At 40.4% G+C, this 17,457-nt stretch overlaps 1 protein-coding gene across 14 annotated transcripts in view; it reads left to right on the top strand.

Moving 5' to 3' along the window:
* TNRC6C (trinucleotide repeat containing adaptor 6C) overlaps positions 1 to 17,457 on the top strand; it is a 309,563-nt gene that overhangs the window by 247,109 nt on the left and 44,997 nt on the right. For 13 of the 14 annotated variants that reach the window (XM_065034685.1, XM_065034687.1, XM_065034693.1 and 10 more), the window contains one exon: positions 11,456 to 11,785. The exons of the other annotated variant lie outside the window; for it this stretch is intronic. In XM_065034685.1, the coding sequence (XP_064890757.1) occupies positions 11,456 to 11,785 (330 nt within the window). The remainder of the gene's footprint in view (positions 1 to 11,455; positions 11,786 to 17,457) is intronic. 14 annotated transcript variants of the gene reach the window in all.

Here is a 17,457-nt window from a genome sequence, read left to right as displayed (position 1 = left end):
GCTTGTAATCTGCAAGTGGTGGACACTGTGCTTCCATAGAAATGTCTAAAAGGAGCTTAGTTGCAGCGCAGCCTGCTCCCCCTGCATCCACCCCAAAGTATCACAGTATCACAGTATGTTAGGGATTGGAAGTGACCTCAAAAGATCATCTAGTCCAATCCCCCTGCTGGAGCAGGAACGCCCAGGTGAGGTCACACAGGAACATGTCCAGGTGGGGTTTGAATGTCTCCAGAGAAGGAGACTCCACAGCCTCCCTGGGCAGCCTGGGCCAGGCTCTGCCACCCTCACTGAGAAGAAGTTTTTTCTCAAATTTAAGTGGAACCTCTTGTGTTCCAGTTTGAACCCATTACCCCTTGTCCTGTCATTGGTTGTCACCAAGAAGAGCCTGGCTCCATCCTCCTGACACTCACCCTTTATATATCTATAAACATTAATGAGGTCACCCCTCAGTCTCCTCTTCTCCAGCTCCAGAGCCCCAGCTCCCTCAGCCTTTCCTCACACGGGAGATGCTCCACTTCCTTCAGCATCTTTGTTGCCCTGCGCTGGACTCTCTGCAGCAGTTCCCTGTCCTGCTGGAACTGAGGGGCCACAACTGGACACAATATTCCAGGTGTGGTCTCACCAGGGCGGAGTAGAGGGGAAGGAGAACCTCTCTCGATCTACTCACCACCCCCCTTGTAATACACCCCAAAATAATGGGAGAAGCTGTATTTCTGGTCTCCAGAATAAAAATGTGTGTTCTGGGATGCCCGGAGCTCCAGGAGCACTCACCTTGCGTGTACAGACCGTGGATGCAGCACAGACATTCCAGGTGTGATGTGATCTGCGCACCACCTACCACACCTGAACAGATTTCTGCATAGGCAGTCCAAGATAGAAATGGATACATGAGGTGTCTCTTTACAGTGCGCAACCATTTATATATTTGAAACTGAAAGTATTTATGCTACAATTCACTCTCTTCAAGCCCCAACCGAAGAGCTGATTCTAACAGCAGTTGTTTGACACAATATAGGCATTAATCACTTCCTAGGGCACAGGTTTCTTTGCAATGGGATTTTTGCCTCTGCTTACTTAAATTAAAAACCACACGTTCATCTGCAAAATAGCCATCCATCAGATTGTTCTGCTTTCTAAATTGTTTTTAACAAGTCTCAAGGCTTGTTCATGTGAACTGTAACCTGTAGATGTGTCGCTGTGCAAGGCGCAAACAAAATTTAAGGCTCTTGTATACAGTAAACCGATCAACATGGAGATTATCCTAATTGTCAGTTCTTTATGAACATACTAATTATTGTGAATTTAAATATGTATCTGTTTGTGCTAATGGTTTAACAATGAATGGATTTCTGCTCTAAAGAATATTTACTGTTCAGTCTGTGCCTGGAAGTGGCTTGTTGAATTAAGAAAAAATAAGTTTGCTAGTGTGATGACTTAGCACCATTTGTAAATTCATTTTTTAAAAAAATTCTTTTATATATGAAAGCTTTATGTGAAACATTGCCTAATGAGATTAAAGGCACACAGTCATCTTAAAATTAAAGGATTCAGTTCCTGGTTCTGCCCAGACTTCTTATGTGACTCTGTATGAAATTATTTAATCTGTCATTATATGCTTGGATTTTCCACTAGTGCTTGTGCTGATGATAGTATTAGCATTGTGTAATTCAGCTGTAAACTGTTCCCTGCTTTCTCCAGCTCCCGTGTTGTGTAGTTACTGATGGGGTTGTGTTGTCTGGTGCAACACTTAGGAAGGGTTTGGAAGGTGAGAGCAGAGGTGGAAGAGGGAACTTTACAACACATGCCTGTGAGTCGTTCCTGATCCGTAAAATGGTTTAATCCTTTACTGTGTTACCAAACAGTTGAGATTGTGTGTTTGTGAGACCCTCGTATCCAGTTCGTGGGTTGGAACTTGATCTGTGTTTGCCTAGTGGGTCTTATTAAAATGAGTTAGTGGAGTTTCAATGTTTCTGAATACTCTGGGAGGGAATACAAGGTGTGAATTCTCTAGCTGTGAAGAGGGCTTTCTAGGAAAATCTTATATCCGAAATCTGAATAAACTGTGACTGTTTATAAGCGCTGGCTGAGCAATCCCTCTGTTCATCCAGAGCTGCCCTCTCCCGTCATCGGAGAGTAGTAGTTATTCATCTCAGCAGTGACTTATCTGCCTTTTGTCCTTTGCAGACAGTTCTTAATGCTGTTGTTTATTTTATTAACACGAATGATTAAAAACTTCTAATAGCTTCATTATTTTCCTTTTTTAATAGGCAAGTTGGTTTTCTGGTGTCAGGGTGTCCTGCTCTGGAGGTGGGAATTGAGTTTGCTCCAGGAGCCTGAAATCAAACTTAAATGTATGATGACATGTTAAATAAATACGCCTGTGCAGAAATGTCAGAGGCTTCAGGACAAACACGGTCTAGAGACCAGCTTCTAGCAAGATGTCTTTATTTATTTGTCATTGCTTTACAATGGGTGCATATTTGGACAAGTCTATGTGTAGAGAGATGTATGTGATTAGTAGTGGTATTTGAATTACATGAATTAATAAATGCAGCTTCACATAGCCTGTAAATTGCTTGAAAGAAAACAGACAACTTGTTAAGTCTTGAAAGTTACCATCTGTTAGAGGTTCAGGTCCTGAAGGAATGCAGCTATGATAATTTAACTATTCCACTACCGAAAACCTTGATTTGTGGTTTGGTCTTTTAAGTTGAAGGCCTGATGTATAAGGTCCAATTTCTGTTCATCAGTTATGCCGTGGTGAACCACGTGTGTGCACTCAGGGCCTTCAATAAACATGAGTTTGACTTGCAGTCAAAGAGCATCATATTTGCTTTGGATTATCAATCTATTGTTGGTGACAGCGTATAAACCTAATTAGCTCTACCATTTTTAATGATACAGCTAATTAATTGTGAATTTAAAATTAAAATTATAATCAGTGCTAACATGGAGAAAAGCAATGAGGAAAATATTAGAAGCTCTTAAAAGTGTAAGTATTCTTCACAAGACTACTGCATGTAAAACCAGCCTGAGTAATGTAGGATGGGATGGAAGGAAACTTTCAAAAATACATATTGAATGACACAAACCAGGTTTTGTCTCTTTCTCTGAGAAGAAGTATTTGGCACCCTCCCAGCTGGCAGATCTGAAAGAGAAAAATGTAGAAGCAGTTCGAGAAAGGGAGACAAAATTCAGTGTCTGAGCTCTGAGGTATGCAAGGATCTATATGTTTATTAGGAGCTTCTTAAGTTGAATTAATGATAAAACCCTATATTCACAAGAGTTGGGCTCAGACTGTTTGGTGCACAGAAGTTATGCAGCAGGGTGGGCTTACAAACAGAATGCAAACACCTTTTGGGCGAGGCATAAAATGTCACTCAGTACTGATAGAATTTCAAGTTAACGTTAATCAAGAACAAAATGGAGAGGGTCTGGACAAGTGGGGTTGATGAAAAAAGACCATGCCTTAAGCTTATTTAAAAAGCTGTAGAAGAAGGAGTGCTGTGACTGTCAACATGAGAGAAAAATTATTTCTTTGGCATGGCTGAGGAAGGTGGGAGAACCAAGTAAGATGGATTTAGAGCTCCGTGTTACGTGTAGGATTGCAGAAAATAATGATAGAAAGTTCTTGTGAGGTCATCTATTCCATCCTCTTGCCCTGAGACAAGATCACCAAACCTGTATCACGTCTGCAGATAATCCTTAATCATCCTAATTGTTAGAAATGTAAATCATAATCTCTCTGGCTGCCATTTAAACCCAGCAAGTCTTGACTTAATTGTGTGACGGAGAAAATTATTTCTGCCTCTTCCTTTGCATTTTTTTCTCTTTTTGTTTTTTTCTTTGTGTGCCCAATGCCTTGTAGACTGAATTACTTCTTTGCCTCGTGTCTGCTATGGTAGTTCACGTTCCCAGATTTGTTTCCTTTGGACTCTTCCCAAGTGGTCCAGCTCTTTCCTGAAGAGAGATGGTCAACCATGGGGACGGGCAGTGCTCTGGTGAAGGCTTTAAGATGCTACACTGAAGTAGAAGGGTCACTTTGAGCCTCATAGCTGGTTATTTATTCCATTACAACACTTGACACTTGGCAGATATTTATACTTGCTAAAACATTGCATTTTTTTCTGCAGAACTGATACGGAGTAAGTTGATGACTGATGCCTTTAATTCTTCCTGCCTAATAATGTTGCCTTTCCTTATGGAATTGCAGTTGCTTTTTTCACACCATTTCTTCAGTTTATCATCGCGGAGTTCTGATTCTATCGCGCAGCAATCTGATCACCCCCATCTTCTTTCTCCCTAGCTTGGTGTCATTTGCAGATTTAATAAGGATATTCTCTAGTCCATCATCCAGTTGTTAATGAAAATATTGAACAGCGTAGGCTCGGATCAAGTCCCTGTGGAATCTATTCTGAAACATACTTCTGTTTTGACAGCAAACCATTGATTCTCTCAGAGAATATTTCAACCAATTTTACATTTAGCTCACATTTTCCCAATTTGCTCATGACAATATCAAGTAAGAATTTCATGTCAGAAACCATTATGAAGTTAAGATGCATGGAGAGCGCTTTGGATAGTGGGACACTGAAGGAAAATGTGAGAAAATAGGGTAGAATTTATTTGAACTGGAGCAGGTGACTGTGTCTGAAATGCAACCAAATGGAATACACTTGCCAGCTTCCTTTAGTATTTATTGTTCTAGCAGATCCAGGAATGAAGATTAAAATCAAACCTTTAATTTCTAAGAGGTAATATGGAAGTCTCACTCTTGGGAAGAGGATTTGTAACTGACTTGTCACTGTGGGCCCTATAACTTATTGACGCCTGTCCAGCTCTCGCTGGATGGCAGCACAGCCTTCTGGCCTGTCAGCCACTCCTCCCAGCTTGGTGTCGTCAGCAAACTTGCTGATAGTGCACTCTATTCCCTCATCCAAAACATTGATGAATATATTGAATAATATAGGCCCCAGTACTGACCCCTGAGGCACTGCACTAGATACAGGCCTCCAACTGGACTCTGCCTCATTGACCACTACTCTCTGGCTTCTTCCCTTAAGCCAGTTTGCAGTCCATCTCACTATCTGGTCATGCAGACAGCACTCCCTCAGTTTAGCTGTAAGGATGCTGTGGGAGAATGTGTCAAATGCCTTACTCAAGTCAAGGTAGATCACGTCCACCGCTCTGCCATCATCCATCCATCTTGTTGTGTCCTCATAAAAGTCAATGAGGTTGGTCAAGCAGGACTTCCCCTTGGTGAAGCCATGCTGACTGCCCCTAATGACCCTCTTATCCCTGATACGCCTTGAGATGGCACCAAGGAGAAGTCGTTCCATCAGTTTCCCAGGGATGGAGGTGAGGCTGACCAGTCTATAGTTACCCAGGTCCTCCTAATTGCCCTTTCTGAAGACTGGAGTGACCTTTGCTTTCCTCCAGTCCTCAGGCACCTCTCCCGTTTCCCGAGACTTGGCAAAGATGATGGAGAGCGGTCCAGCAATGACCTCAGCCAGCTCCCTCAGCACCCACGGGTGCATTCCATCCGGAGCCATGGATTGATGGATATCCAGATTGCTTAACTGCTCCCTAACCCAGTCCTCATCTACCGAGGCATTTCCTGAATAAAATGTCTGTCTTTCACAGAATCAAAATTTAAAAACTGTCTTTTTACAACAACAGGAGAAAGGCCTTTTCAAATATGATTTGGGTATAAGCTGGTGCAGTTCTAGATGGGTGGGTGTGTTATCAGAGTTTTGATGATTTTTTCTTTTCTGGAGTTGCAAACTCACTCTGTTCTAATTAATTATGCAGTGTATAACCATGCATTAAAATACAAGTTTTAATGAGTTGCAGTTTAGGTAATTTATAAGGAATAGCAGTTATTAAGATTAAGAACTAAAGCTGATTTCTGGAGGCGTGAGGCTGAGACTGGCTGTATGACCACACTGCACATCATCGCTCCTAACACAGGGATAAGCCATTAGGTAAAATATCTTTCCAAGGAACTTCCTTGCTGATCTCCTACCACTGAATAAATTTCCTGGCAAAAAAAGTGAGTTCTGTATAGGAGATCTAAGTTGGTAGAAGTGAGAGACGTCTGTAGAGACCATTGGGAAAGGTGGGTTATGGTAAGAGCTTTTAGAAGCAGGATGTAGAAATACTAAGGAAGGAGGCAGGAAACATTGCAAAAGGTGAGGGAAGGAAGTGGAGAAGAGACACCTGGAAAAGGAAGCGGAAGATGTGCTGTGGTCAGTTAGGACATGCAGAGGGGGGAATAAACCAGGGAAAGACTCTTTGTTCTTAGTATTAAATAAATGGTATGTTCGGGAATTAGTACAAAATCAAAGCATTTCTTAAATTAAGTGATGTTGAAGTTCTGAGGCCATAGTAATGCATATGGTTTTAACCCTGAACGTGGGATTTGATGTCAAACTGCAGCTTCTGGTTACATTTTTTAAGTCAGCATGAGTACCACTCAAAACTAATTTTGGAATATTTCTTGGCTTTAGACTGTAACTTTTCAGCATTTTTTTTTCATGAGAGGTATGTGTGCTTGGGGAAGGGAAGATTGGACAGAAAATTAACCACTTTTGTACAGAAACAGTAGGAAGTAGGGTTTTATGCAGTAGTTTACTGAAATACCTTTACTTTTGCCAGTAGATGTCACTGTGGATAAAAAATACCAGCTCCTAGTAGACAAAGGAGGTAATTTGCTAAATGAAAATTCATCCTTTGAAAGTAGATTTGGGGGGGCAGGATTTTTTTCCTAAGAAAGACCTTTTTCAGCGTATGAAGATGGATTTCATACTTATCAGGACATCTATTTTTGCCCACTACGATCCTACATTTTTTATTATCTTCGCCCGACTTGGGTAAGTTCGTGTCTTTTCGTGTGACTTCAGAGGGGTGTCTGTGTACGAGAGTGCTCCTGTTCGGCTTTATTTTGAAAGCGTTTTGTGTTTGGAGGTTGCTTTAATAAGCAGCAGTTGTCGCTACAGTGTGGATGTGCGGGGAATTGGACATGGAGGAAGTGGCTTCATTAAGGTTGATTTGGAGGGGGGAGCAAGATGAGGAAAAAAAATGTCCATATGATTGGCTGGGAGAATAGCTCTGAATTATGGGATCCATCTGTTTCCTGTAATGAATTCATAAACCCATCAAACAATGACCCGAACGAATTGCTGAAGGAAAAAAATAATACACTGGCATGATATGTTTAACGCAGTGAGGCATTGGCGTTGTATAATCAAAAATTCTTCTCACATCCAGCACTTTGTAATGGAGCTGCTGTGTTTAATAGAAGCTGTAAATAAATCCTGTCACAGTAGCAGCCAAGAATGCATTTCTGGGTTTAACTGTTTCTCTTCTGGAATGTCTGGTCCTTGAAGGCTTTAGAAGTGCAAGTTTTATAGAGCTGAAGTGGGGGATTCTAAAATATAGAGAAATGTTAATGAGGTGAATGAAAGGAAAAAGCTGCCATAAATCAGTATTATGTGGCTTAACCAGTTTCTTTCATTTATGCATGTTCCTTCCTTATGTCATAGAAATGTACTTAAAAGCTATTGTTGTAATTGAAATGTGTTAGACTGATCCTATTCATTATATTAATAAAATCCACCTACAATTGCTCGTAACACTTTTTTATGCAGTTGGGATTCCCGAGATTGTAATCATCAAAAAGCATATGGAGTAATTATTGGATTTGTTTGGGTAAAATTGGATTAAGAAGTTTAGATACCATTAAGTACTGATAATTATTACAAGCAAGCTCATTGTTTAGTGTATGTACAGCTCTCAGAATGTAGAATAAGCAGATACCCATCACAAACATCTTAAGAGCAAGCAATCTCAAGACTCTTATTTTGCGCCTTTAATTGTGTTTCTGCAAAAGGCTTTCTACTTAAATGTTTGTGCTTAGCTCTTTGATCGTGCGCTAGTTATGAAAATCACTTTATATTAAATCTTTCCCCCACACATTGTAAAGAATATTTTTAGCATTAAAACAAATTTAGCCATAAAGGCTACATTTAAATTCCTGGATTTCCAGCAGCTGCCCACACAGCATTAGCCGTGACAGCGGATTACTTTCAGGTGAAAGGGTAGACAGGCTGCTCCTTCGGGGACTGCCAGGGTCTCTCTATAGATTGGCAGGTTGGCCCTTGGGGCTGATTAAATGTATAGCGCACAGAGCATCAGTGTTGCCGGCAGCCCCTGCTGACCACAGCTCTGCCGGGCTCTCTGCAAACAGTTGCTGTCTGGTTCGCTTTTAGCCTGCAGTTTGCTAAAATATTATGTCTTTGTACGTTGTGCGTTCTGCCAGGGATAGCCATCGTCTCGGAATACATCCCTTGCAGGAAGGGGAATAGGGGAATGTCTGAATGGTTTATAAAAAAGCTCTTAGAGCGAATATCGTATGACAATTAATAATTAGGAAAGCTAATGTAGACACTTTGAACGGTAGGTGTTTCTCGGAGTGCATGTCAAATGAAAACTGGTGCTTAAACATTGCTGAAGATTACTTTAATAAATAGGTGTTGAATGTTTCAAAGAATACAGTCATATTGTCTTTGTGACATATACTCTGCAAATATTATTGCTCTATTTGAAGTCTAAATTTGAAGGCTAAATTCTAGACTGATAAGAAGCTGGAATTTGGGGATCAAGCCCATTCCTATTATGTTCTTCACATTTTGCTGTGTTTCCTGTCAGTGGTGTAATTAAATGGTGATTTTCCAGCTACCATGATTTGTATACGCAGTATTCTTGCAAGAGCTTCCATTTAACTCAAAGAGATTTTCATATACAAAAAGAACCTACATTGGTATGCTGATTAGAGAAAAAACATTAATAGGCAGAAATGTTTTTATTCTAAAGTACAACATATTTAAAATCTTGATTTCTTTGTTCTTATCTTTCCTCGTCTGTGATTCAGATATTTAGAGGGAAGCACTGTTTCTAACACTGAAATTAGGATTCTCTGGCCACACCTTTGTGATGAAGCTGCTTTGTTAATTGACATTAAAGCAAAAATTGTTTTGACTCTATGACTGAGATTAGTGATTTTTTAATAGGTGTACATATAAGCATGCGCGTGCCTATTTGGAAGTATCAGATGTGTTATAATACTTTTTAAAAAGCAGCCTGCCTTGCTCTCTCAAGTATGTTTCCAATGAATTAGTATTGCTGAAGAAAATCTCAGGGTCAGACAAATATCGACTCTGTTGGCATTGCGCCAGTTAATGGTTTTAATTCTCTTGTGTACTTACTTAATTCCATGGCAAAATAATTTCTTAGTTTAAAAAAAAAAAGGCAAAGCAGGCTCTAGTGTCTCACTTCTCCGGGTGGTTGATCCTTCCAAGCTTTTTTACCAGCTGATCAGAACAATGGGGTGGTTGAGTGTGTGATGGCCAGAGCTGAGCTGGCTGGGGAGAGCTGGTGGGTGACAATGAGACCTGCCCTGGGGTCCCCAGCACAGGACACACATGGACCTGCTGGAGAGGGGCCAGAGGAGCCACAGAAATGATCTGAGGCTGGAACAGCTCTGCTGTGGGACAGGCTGAGAGAGTTGGGGGTTCAGCTGGAAAAGAGAAGCTCCAGGGAGACCTTATTGCAGCCTTTCCAGACTTAAAATCTGATAAGAAAGACGGGGACAGACTTTTTAGCAGGGCCTGCAGCAGTGAGACAAGGGGTGATAGTTTTAAACTAAAGGAGGGGAAATTCAGTCTAGACATGAGGAAGAAATTTTTTATGGTGAGGGTGGTGAGAGCCTGGCCCAGGTTGGCCAGAGAGGTGGTGGCTGAACCATCCCTGGAGACATCCCAGGCCAGGCTGGACGGGGCTCTGAGCAACCTGAGCTGGTGAAGATGTCCCTGCTCATGGCAGGGGGGGCACTGGGGGAGCTGGGGAGGTCCCTTCAACCCAACCATTCTGTGATTGTATGAATGTTGGGGAGCAACCCTCATCCTCTCTCCTCTGCCTGTCCCCTTTTCCTTCTTGTCCCTGGTGTTCGTCTCATCTGCTGGCACAGGGGTTAGTCTGGCAGCACAGTGAGAGAAACCCCTGGCCGAAATGGTTTATTGGTTTTGGTAGATCAGACAGTGTCTGGAGTGCTCTTTCTGAATCTTGTGGCTGTGGGCAAATCACATACAGCATCATCCTTATGAACAAGTACTTAGTACTTCAAATTTTAGTGTTTGTAAATGCTTACATCTTTGGAATAATAATAATAGTAGAAGTAGTAGTAGGTGGTAAAGGCTTACATCTCTGTAATGGTAGTAGCAGTTGTAATAATAATACTACCCCAACATCTACAATTTTCTCTTTCTGCTCTCCATCTCCCAGATGAAATGGAAATATGCACTTTGTTCAAAACCATAAAGAGTGGTACTGTTTTAATGATCTTTTCAATTTTTGGCTTTGGACGACAGACACTGGACAGCAGGCGCTTGGCTGTGCATGTACACCGGTCTGAGCGGTGCAGCCTGAGCCTGAGTTTGCCCTGCAGCAGGTTTGGTACCTGTAGACGACGGTGCTGTGCCCTCCTGTGGCAGCTTGTCCAGCATGCTTGGTGTCCTAATAACCTCTTCTATTTTCTTTTTTTAAAAGAGTTACTCTGTGCCGCTATTTTTAAATAATTATTTGAACATAACAACATTTTTTAGCCATCCTTTTTAGTTTTTGAGCTTTTACTTACTGTTTTAGGATAAGTGTTCTTAGACATCATGTTTCGACACGAATCCAGGATGTCCTAGAGATGCTGGAAGTGAAAACATCTAAGAAGTTTTTTCACGTGCTCTGTTGTAGAGTGTATAGGAAATCAGTGTTTTTCTTCTTAGTGTTGTTATTTCCCTAAAACATATTTAGCGTAAACACGCAGACGCACACATAGACGCATAGATTTGTGTATATGGGAGCCATTTGAGTGTTGGCATGAACTTGGTTGTGTAAACACTGCTTGCTCCATCTTCAGCCTGTGTGCTCCCTCTCCTCAAGCACTGGCTACCAGACATTTATAGGAACCAATTTCTCTGTTGGGTGTTGCTGACTTCTGAGGCCGCCTGGGAAGCTGGAGGTGGGCGAGATAAAGCTCGGGGGGTTGTACAGTTAAAAAAAGATGTGTGGGCTCTCACTAAGGCTTGGGTGTGAAGCCTTTGTCAGCTGTATTCTGGTATATGCTTTACAGTATACAAAATCAGGGCTTTAGACATAGCCTCCTGAAACATATTTGCAATCTACATACATAGTAAACTAGCCCTGACTTCTGGTTGTAACAGTTTTCTGTTTAGAATATATTTTATATATTTCATAGTCCGCGTTTTGCCAGCTGTTTGGGAAACTGAAAAACATGATCCCTTTTTTCAGTTCCAGAAAACAACCAACCAACCAAAACAAAACACAACTATTCTGATACTAAAGCAATTTTTCTTTTTGTTTACTTTATTTTTTTTTCATGTAGTGCCAGAACCTATTAAGACCAGTTTAAGCCAGCCCCAACCTGCCGGTACCGGTACCAGTACTTCCACCAGCACTATTCCCAACAGCAGCAATGGCAAGCGTGCGTCTGCCAATGGGCAGCAGGCAGCTGCGTCCCGTTACCTGCCTCGTGAGGTGCCTCCACGCTTCCGCCAGCAAGAACAGAAGCAGCTCCTAAAGCGGGGACAACCACTGCCTACTGGGACGCTGAGCGGCACCAGCCCAGCACCGGCTACTGGCCAAGCAGGGGCGAGTCCTCCTCCGACGCAGCAAGGAGCAGGTGGGCAGCATCATCCCAGTAAGACCCAAACAGGTAAGGATCAAAACCCAGGGGGATATCAACTCTTTTCTGTAGTTATGCCATCCACTATTGGCGTGAGTGTTGCAAAAATTGAAGTGATGTTAAGAGTTGTCTTCAAACAACAGGATTTGAAGTGAAGCGTGTGCTGTTGCTCTTTATCTTACAGGATATATTATGTCATTTCTAGGATTCAGTTCTAAAAGGTTTTCCTATTTATTCAGATGGTCAGACCCATGTCTTTTTCCAGTTTTTTTTTCTCTCTCTTTGATAGTAATAATGGGTATGATCGTCAGGAAATGTAAATATGTCAGTACTGATGATTCTTACAGAAGCTTTGTTAATTTGGATATTTCCAAGTTTTTTTCTATCATTTTGGCAACTTTAATGTTCATTAAAGAGAGTTTTGCATAAAAATATGTATAAGTAAAAGATAGGAACTTTGCTTATGTTGTGACACTTCTATGCCTTTATTTGCTTATGCTCTCACTTGTTATTTTCACATTCGGAAAATAATATTTTGGGAAGAGTAGTTCAGTATCTTAGGCCTTTCTACCACTTCATTCTGTCCTTTGCAGATAGACACACTGACCTTCTCTTGCCTGCTGGAAATAGTGTGTCGAGGAGTAAGTCTCTTGGCTACCTTTTTTTCCCTGAGGCTGCTAATGGGAAAGTATGAAAACACCTCTCTTCTTATTCGCCCTTCTGTGCTCGAGATTGTGTAACTTTTACAATGGAGATGAGCTTAGTCAGTAATTGGTATAAATCACCTTTTCATCACTGCTGTATATGTGTGTTGTGTTAGGCATAGCAGGGAATGTTGCAAGTTACGGTTATCTGTGGCTTAGGAAAAGTTGTCTGGATTAAGTCAGAAGGGGGGTTTTGATATCTTGAATATTAGTAATTTCTGTGTGATCTCAAGTGTCGCTCATTATCACTCATTAGCTCTGTCAGATATCACAAAATTTGGATCTGAACTGTCTGCAGTTTTTTCCTTTGGGTATTAGCAAATCTTTCACTATTTTGGCTGTACTTGCTGCTGTGATACTGAACTCCAGCAGAGAAAATTGTTTGGTGTTGTCCTTAGAAGTTTTACTTAGATAAGAAAAAATATCTCTCAGAAATTCTAGCTTTGATACCTGTCAGACTAATATTGCATGTTAGATATATTTTTTATATATAAATGTATTAATATATGTGTGTATATATATATAGCTAGATGTTTATTATTTTATTTTCAGAAAGACAGATTGACCAACTCAAGTGGCTCAGGCTGAGGGCCAGTATTAGACTTTTTGCAAGCATCATTGTAGATATATCTGAAACATCTTTGTTTGATCTTTAAGAAACACTCTGTAAATCATGAAACAAAGTCCACCATAAATCATAACATAATCCATCAAAGAATTTAGCTTATAAGAGTATAGGACTAGCTGTCTGACTTTGATCTTGCCAGATGCAGTTGTACCTTGAGGTTTTAGACTTGTTTTGCTATTTTAACTTGCTATAGTTTGTCAGCCTGGCAACTATCAGCAGATGTTTTATACTGTTAAATTAGAAAAATTCAGCACATAGTAAAAGCCAGTACAAAAGAGAGGAGGAGTGCAGCAGCTTTTCTGCTTCATATTATATTGCACATTTCACAAAAATAAGCTAACCCGTATCAAATTCTTAGCAGTAATACTACTTGAGAGCAATTAGCGCACAGGTTCAGAATTGTTAGGTTGTTGTTTACTGTGTAAACTCCAAACAAAAGCTTTCAAAGGCACCTGAAAACCTGTGCGCACTTCTTGGAGCAGGGAAGAGAATCTTAACCAAGCTAAATGCTTGGCTGCTTTTTGTCTGCTGACAGCAAGGGATTATGTTTTGAGACTTCAGTGGTTGCATCTTCCTTATAAAAAGAACTTGCTGAGTGCTAGAGCTGATTTAGTTCTCTTTCCAGCAGGTGGAGCATCAGTTCATTTACTAACTACAGTTACAGGAGAAAAAGAAATTAGCCTGTCTAGCTCAGTATTTGACCACAGCTGTGGGCCTGGCTGCTTTCTGAGGATCTCACTTGTGAGAGACTTTTGTAGCCATGAAGTACATATATTGGCAGGCTTATTCAGTCTCTCTTACTGGCTTCATCTTCACCTTCATGAACATAGAGAGCAAAAAGTAAGAAGTGTATCCAGGGAAGGCCAGAACCTTTTCGTCTCAGCTGTTAGGATTTGAGTAACTATTAGCCTTGAGATTCTATATCCTGAAAGCCTCCAGCATGTAAGTTATAAATTTTCCTTGAAGTTTAGTTCAAACTGGCTGGTATTTTTGTGAATATGAAATTAATGAATTTTAAACATGAGGATTCTGACTGAGCAATACCTTGTAAGAAGGAAACTATTCACCTCTCTCCTGTTATCATCAGTAGCCAACTATATTCCTTTAAATGTCTCTGGTTCCCTGTGCATTCCACTTACTAAAGTCTTTGCAAGTAAAAGTTCTCTGGGAACGAGAAGGAACGAAGTAATCTTAAATTGTCCAGACAAATCAGTGTAGGTGCCTGTTCTGCATATAAACAGGAATTTTGTCTGTCTGAACAGCACCTGCATTGCAGGAGAACAATCACTTCAGTCTTCAAAGTCTTCAGTTGAAGACTTTACAGCTGGTGCATCAGTGCTTGGGGTTTCTCCTGCCCTGGTAACCTGGCCTAACCAGAGCTGGTTACACCTGAGCGGGGTTCTGCCCAAGCAAGTCTCTGTATGCGGCTTCTTTATCCTCGTTGTGAACAGTAGTAACTTTGCTTTGATGGATGACCTGGTATTAATCAAGGAGCCAGAATCATTTAAGGTACCATCTTGTATCCAAAAGACGCTGAGTAAATTCATATCTGTAGCCTTTCTTTTTGTAGAGTCATATTTCTTCATATTTAACTTGAAATTATGCAACCATGTTCCTTCCAGGCCCAATTCAAAAGAACATGGATACAAGGAAGGCTGTTATTAGAGGCATTGCCAGCCTCTTCACTGTAAAAATCACGCTGTTTTATCTCTTTATTCTCTTATCAGCAGTCTGTGTTATCTGCTGCCTTGGCCTATCCAAAACACTTATCAGAACTCTGACTGCAATGTCATGAATTAAAAAGGATGTTCTGCCAATGTAAGGAAAGTGAGAATTAATGACCACTAATATATTCTTTGTCAGGTTTATCGTCTGGAAATATCAGTGAAGTAGATGAGAGTGGTGATTTTTTGTTTCTCTTTTAAGGTAATCTATAAAACATTAACTAGGCAAACTGTTAAGGGAAGAAATTAAAACATTTCAAATTGCGTAGAATATTTTAGAAATGTTATTCCTTGAAAAGTCTTTTATTCATTGTGAACTATTATGAAACTTTTCTATAGTACTTTAAAGCATTTTCTGTAGAACAGTTATTTGGAACTTTTATCTTGAGCTACAAAGCTTGTTCTCGACATGCCACCTTTGATCCCTTTCAGGATTACACTGAGGGAAAGCTCTATCTGTAATTTATGAGCTTCTTCTAATATCCAGTCTAGTTTGTTATTTTTACTTAAAGATGGAGCATTTTCTCTTTTCCGTCCCCACTTTGACAGTCCCAGAATGTCAGAGATTGGAAGGGACCTGGAAAGCTCATCCAGTGCAATCCCCCCATGGAGCAGGAACACCCAGATGAGGTTACACAGGAAGGTGTCCAGGCGGGTTGGAATGTCTGCACAGAAGGAGACTCCACAACCTCCCTGGGCAGCCTGGGCCAGGCTCTGTCACCCTCACCATGAAGAAGTTTCTTCTCAAATTTAAGTGCAACCTTTTGTGTTCCAGTTTGAACCCATTACCCCTTGTCCTACCATTGGTTGTCACCGAGAAGAGCCTGGCTCCATCCTCCTGACACTCACCCTTTATATATCTGTAAACATTAATGAGGTCACCCCTCAGTCTCCTCTTCTCCAACCAACTCCAGTAAATTTAGAGAATAGTTAACTTCCCTTATTAGGGTGTGAGGCATTAATGGAATGATCCTTTTGCCATGTGATCTGAAAGAATTAAGGTATTTTTTGGGAAAAAGCCATGGGAGATTAAAAATAACAAGTAATATATCCTTCTTTGTTTCTTTACAAATTATGGAGTTTATATAGGAGTCTCCAGGCAATCACTGTGTGTTTGATGATTATAAGAAAGAAGATCAAAAGAAGTAATCAGTTTTTCTTGAAGATGCCTTTCACTTTTCTGCAATTCAGCAAAGTGAAACCAACCTCCATCAACTCCAAAGAAATGTACCATGTCCTGCAGGAGTCATGATGAAACTTCTTTGTGTCTTTTGTATTTGCAAGTAGTAGAGTATTTTGTGGAACGGATCTGTAACATATGTTTCCAAAAGCCTAAAAAGAAACGAAAGCCGGTAATTCACGCAGGAGTCAAAATGAGAGAACACACAAGCATTGTGGAAACTGAGGAGTTATACTTTTAATTTGTTTTATCTGTTGTTTTCTGGGACGTGAGCATTTGACAGCAGTTACAGAGATGTATTTTCCTGCTGTGGCTGATGCCAGATTCTGTGCTGAGCTTTTCTGTTCTATGAAGCTGGAAGTTTTATTTAATGTTTCAAGATTTCTTTAGGTGCGGTTTGCATATTCATGCTTATGACATTGGTATGTGCGTGTCGAAGTGCTGTGGCCAGTTGGAAGTTGCTGAGTGCCGTTGTGTGGCAGGTTAACTTTTCATATAAATCTGTATTAACTTTGCTTTGGTAATTTTTTTTAGGACACAAAATTAGAAAACAACCTGCTTTCTGTTAAAATCGTGTCTGATAATACTAGTTTCAAACATCCATTCTTTTAACTGTGGGTTACTTTATTGTTCCTTCTAACAGCGATTTTATACAGTTGTAAAGTCAAATTTGGATAAAAGTTTTAGAGAGAGATAATATCTTTTCTAAACCACTCAATATAGTTGGGAAACACAGATAAGCTTTGACACACAGTTGTTTCACCAGACATACCAAAGCAGTGGTGACCTTCAGGGTAAATGCATGTTTGAACAGTTGCCCAGTTTAGCATATTGTACTTTGTGATGACTGTAGGTAAGGCATTAGATACCAAAGTAGGTCTGTAGCATATGAATAAAGTCACGTTTCAAACGTCTGAAATAAGATTTAGCTTGATTTCCCGGAGGCATGGCAAACAGGCTGATTTTCAATGAGTAAAGCACGTGTGAAAGCTGCCTTTATGGAAATGATTTGCTGAACTTTATCTTTTGGGGCTCCTATTCTGTAATTCCACTAGCAGAATATCTTTGTTGGCAAAACATGACTGTGTTTTTGCTTTTAGTTGGAAAGTTATAGAATTAAAACCCAAAACTTCAGAAATTGATTTATTCAAGATCTTCTGTAAGCAGTGGGTTTTGTATGTAATAGTTAAAATACTAAACACTATGAAGTAGAAATCAGGGATTAGATGATAGAAAGTGTGAGAATAAGGTGAATAAATATACTATTTATATAATTTCACACTTTCTGTAGCAAATACACTTTTTGTTTTTGAAGTGTACTACGTAATACCTGGCAGATGTGCATTGTTGTGTCATGGCTGTTGGTCTCGAATGAAGTAGCATGGTGATGTTTCTTTGTAGACACAAGGGTTGGCTATTCCTACTACTTCTGTGGAAGGTAACTGTATGGAGCAAACACACAATGT

The sequence above is a fragment of the Columba livia genome, chromosome 18 (assembly GCF_036013475.1).
Source record: "Columba livia isolate bColLiv1 breed racing homer chromosome 18, bColLiv1.pat.W.v2, whole genome shotgun sequence".
Taxonomy (NCBI): domain Eukaryota; kingdom Metazoa; phylum Chordata; class Aves; order Columbiformes; family Columbidae; genus Columba; species Columba livia.
Note: the sequence above shows the minus strand (reverse complement) of the source record. Positions and strands in the feature narration are given on the sequence as shown.